This window comes from Perkinsus marinus (assembly GCF_000006405.1).
Source record: "Perkinsus marinus ATCC 50983 genomic scaffold scf_1104296952078, whole genome shotgun sequence".
Taxonomy (NCBI): Eukaryota; Perkinsozoa; order Perkinsida; family Perkinsidae; genus Perkinsus; species Perkinsus marinus.
Window position 1 is genome coordinate 7,327 of NW_003209025.1, and position 4,285 is coordinate 11,611.

General features: G+C 47.7%; 3 protein-coding genes across 3 annotated transcripts in view; all 3 read left to right on the forward strand.

Moving 5' to 3' along the window:
• Nucleotides 1-841: 841 nt before the first annotated feature.
• Pmar_PMAR005711 (Major intracellular serine protease precursor, putative) lies at nt 842-2,245 on the forward strand (the record flags this gene model as incomplete). Its single annotated transcript, XM_002777306.1, has 1 exon — nt 842-2,245. The coding sequence occupies one exon, from the start codon at nt 842-844 to the stop codon at nt 2,243-2,245; it is 1,404 nt and encodes a 467-aa protein (XP_002777352.1).
• Nucleotides 2,246-3,697: 1,452 nt separating this feature from the next.
• On the forward strand, nt 3,698-4,190 carry Pmar_PMAR005712 (hypothetical protein; the record flags this gene model as incomplete). The annotated part of the gene is made up of 3 exons (XM_002777307.1): nt 3,698-3,748; nt 3,945-4,056; nt 4,102-4,190. 3 exons carry the CDS (start codon nt 3,698-3,700, stop codon nt 4,188-4,190), a joined length of 252 nt encoding a protein of 83 aa, XP_002777353.1.
• Nucleotides 4,191-4,259: 69 nt separating this feature from the next.
• Nucleotides 4,260-4,285, forward strand: part of Pmar_PMAR005713 (hypothetical protein) — a gene marked incomplete at both ends in the record, with an annotated part of 946 nt that continues 920 nt past the window's right edge. Inside the window, one exon of the mRNA XM_002777308.1 lies at nt 4,260-4,285. This exon is cut by the window's right edge and continues 4 nt beyond it. Within this exon, the coding sequence (XP_002777354.1) occupies nt 4,260-4,285 (26 nt within the window).

The window sequence follows — 4,285 nt, forward strand, 5'->3', positions numbered from 1 at the left end:
ACTCACCCCTACCTGGTGAACGATATCGAATAATCGATCGGATTCGAGAGAGTATTGCCCTAAAATACGCCTATGCTTTCATCGATTTTCGGAGTGTATATCCACAGTATTTCGAACTGGATTTGGGATGAGGACACTCACCGCACTCCAAGCGTTGATAGGCGACTAGGAAGAGGTGAATGAAAATATTGAAAAATGGAATCAAGAGGTGACAATTGAATCTGTCTGAAATTTTGGTATATATATCCGCATCGTTAACAACTCTAATTACAACTCCTAATTCAGTATGAGCACGCTCATTACATTTTGATTGACGAACCGTAGGAACATGGGAATAGACGATTAGGAGGATAAGTAAGGGGACGATATTGACTAAGGGGGCGATGTCATGAATAATTTCAATGGATTTCATCCGGATTGTCTTACGAAGCCGTGAAGATGGACACGGCCGAAGCCGCTTTATGCGTTACTCGATGGTAGGCGGCATTGTCCGATGTAGATTCGTGAGTAGGGTACTCAGTGAGTCGCTGCGTCAGCTCCGATTTGGGAGTCTAAGATACCTTATCTCCGCTAAACTCTTTTGGAGGGCTAGCGCATCGGACTTGCTCCTTTCGAGCATTCTGGTCAATTCCTTTACGATGCGACATTTTCATGCAGCTCGGAAATACTAGAATATTTCCAGCTCGGCGAATCGTCAGAGACGTGTGATTGTGGATTCGTCTCTTAATTGACTTTCTACACCAATTGATTCTGGGCTCCAGAATCTTTGAAATTCACTGCTCCAGAATCTGCAGCTGTGAACTTCGGTTGAGATACTCAGGTTTATTTTCCCACACTTGAAATGCATGTTGCCTTATTACCCTTCCTCCATCTCATGGGGGCTATGATTCTCTCCCATCTACCGGGGGTATTCTCAGCAGCTCAGGGAGCTGCAGTAGTGGTTATCGAAGATAATAGAGGCAAGCAAGTCCCTATAAAGGAGGCGTTCCGCCGTACCTCCCGCGACGTCACCGAGGGGAAAGGACGGGCCCACCATTCAGTGGAGGAACTGAGTCGACTATGGGAGTGCTTCGGAGAGTCGGCGGACTCGGCGCTGGTAACGAACTTGGAAATCACGGGTATTGAGATAGTCTCCACTGGAGTTCCGGGCTGTTTGGTGTCTGATGAGGAGATTTGTGATTTTGTTGTGTCCTTATCACACTATGAATACTATAGAGAAGTAGCATGCACGGTCAACTCACACTCGTGGATGACATCACAGATCAGTGAAATGCCAGGGGCTACATCATTCCACGTTGGTGTCCCTCGGATGAAATCCCGCGTAAACGCGTTGGTGTATCCTCCAGACGATCCGATATTTTCGAGACAAGTTGAGTTGTTCGAAGCCTTGAGGATCGAGGAGACGTGGAAGGCAGTGAGGGATTCGGGCCTTCAACGGAGGGAGCCAATCGTGAGCTTATTGGATACCGGCATTAAAGCCGAACATCCTGAGTTCGCTGGGAGACTCCTCAAGGAGATTGACCTTACTGGGCTACATGGAGAGAATGGCACGGATCTCCACGGCCACGGCACAGCAATGGCTGGTATCATTGCAGCCAATTCGAACAACGGCGAAGGTATCAGTGGGATCGCCGATAAGGTGAAAATCCGATCGATTAGGATGTCTATTAATGGGAGGGGAATTACTGCTGTCCAGCTTGTTCGCGCGTGGGAGGCGGTGTTAGCATGTGGTGATTCCGACATCATAGTATACGCCTATGCTGGAGGGGTTTGTCGTAGAAGTGCGAGTATATGTAGTCGTGTGCTGAAGAAAGCTGTCAAGAAGGGCCTCCTTGTTCTCGTATCTTCTTCTAACTCGGACGAAGTTGACAGTGCGGGCGAGATTGAACAACCTTGTTCCCAAGCCAATGGTATACCAGGAGTTCTCTGCGTTACCTCAACCTACGTGGATAACCCGATGACGTTGGTCTACGGGGCGTCCAAATTGGCAACTCTTGCCGTACCATCGTCCGACGTCTGGTTCCCAACACCGGAGCGTGAGGGAAGCGAGTGGCTATATTCAAAGAATTCGGGCTCATCGGTCGCCACGGCGATTGTTGGCGGAATAGCAGCTCTGGTGACGAGTTTGGGGCACTTCGATCTAGCAGACGTCGAAAGGATATTATTGAACTCCACAAAGGGAAGAGCGAAAACGGATAAAGACGAGATGCTGTACGGAGTCCTCGATCCTTATTTTGCTATTTAACAGGCAATAAGGGAGGCTACTTTATCGACTGCGAGAAAGTCACGGATGACTCAGACGCAGAAAGAATCATCCTGCACCATCTCATGAGATATTGGTGCCCATGATTGGTCCCCCATTTAGATGCATATTGAGAGTCTTCGTCTCTACGAGCATCTGTAGACTGTAATGTCTGATGTTGATGTGTATTCCATGTAATTGATGAGTGTCTGTTGTCCTATTAGGCGGAGCTTCGCGTTATAGGATGGGGGGAAACTTGATGCTGCCCTTCGTGTCCTCTTATTGTCGTCCTACACCTATTTGGGGGCTGTATTCCCCCCTGGGGCAGCTATGCCACTCCAAGATATGCCTTAGTACATTCTTTTTTCTTTCTGGGGCAGCTATGCCACTCCGAGATATGCCTTAGTACAATTCATTCTCCCTCTTGGGCAGCTATGCCGCTCCAAAATATGCTCTTGGTACAATCTATTTCCACCCTGGTGCAACTATGCCACTCCAAGATATGCCTCGGTATGAATTTCCCCGCTGGGGCAACCATGCCACTCCAAGATATGCCTCAGTATCTATTTCACCGCTGGGGCAACTATGCCGCCTCAAGATATACCTTGCTACAATCAATTCCCACGCGAGGGGCAACTATGCCGCCTCAAGGTACACCTTGGTACAATCAATTCCCCCGCGAGGGGCAACTATGCCGCCTCAAGATATACCTTGGTACAATCAATTCCCCCGCGAGGGGCAACTATGCCGCCCCAAGATATACCTTGGTACAATCAGTTCCCCCGCGAGGGGCAACTATGCCGCCTCAAGGTACACCTTGGTACAATCAATTTCCCCGCGGGGCAACTGCACTCCTCCACATACTCTAAGCATATCCAGTTTTTCGATTCGTGCACAGTCACCCCAACGAGTACCATCTTGCGGCTCAGGGGGGTATGCTCTCATTCTTCACACGATATAACCTCCAAATTTCACGGGCCAACTCTTCGTAGTGAGTGAGAAGTCGAAAAGTGGTAAATTATTTTCTGCACAGATTCTTAGCATACACATGTTAAAATCGCGCCTTAGATACTAACTTTCACGTGGAAGGTAAAGTGGACGTGCTTGACAATCGTTGTCAGTATTGGAATACGTGTTTTGTTTCCTCAGCTGAGTCAAAGAGCTCTCTCATTAATTATAGACATTTATATTCGACCTAAGATAGAAGTATACTAAAACCAGCGAGAATTTCATCAGAGTTTTCTCACTGTCATCGGTACGCGGAGTTGATTATGTGTGTATTTTCCCAAGACTATTCGTTTTGGTAACATTCTAGTTCAAATACGTTGAACAGTTCAACTTGAACTTCCCCTGAGATGGTATTAGATTGTTCCACATCAGTTCGTCTTAGGTTGGATCGTAAATCCTTCTATAATCTATCTACGAGCATCGTGAAAGCCTCGCAGCAATCTAAGGATGTCAGGGTTGCAATGTTCCGCTGCTGAGGGTCTGGTCTACGACTCCCAGGTAACCTGGGCCAGGTTGTCACTGACAGTCTCTCGGCCGAGAGCTGAGCTCTCAGAGCTCTCTGTCAGGTGAATTCATGTCATTGTGGGGATGTTATTACTGGCAATGAATTATGTCGAAGTAACTGTTGTAGTTGCGGATTCAACGATGTTGACATTACCATCCATCGGCTGGCTATGATATCGTTCGATTCAAGGCTCACGGACAGATCGCCAGGAAGATTCAGATAACTGCGTTCGTGCTCTATCACGGTCCTCATTCCAGCTCCTCTGCTATCCTCAAGTTGGCTGATGCGTTGAAGACTACGGGTAAAGTTGCTGTGCCGTGGTTGGTGAGAGTCGTTGTTCTCTTAGGGGAATGGAAACTCGATTTGAAGAAAGTTCGGGATGGATTCCTGAAATTGAGTCCATCGATGGACAACAGAGTTTCGGTTTATATGTGAATCGTCCGTATTGAGTTTCCGATGCAACATGAGTTGAATTGTGAAACTTCTAACGAGCTGACCGCGGCCATGAGAATTCGTGGTCAAATGTGTGC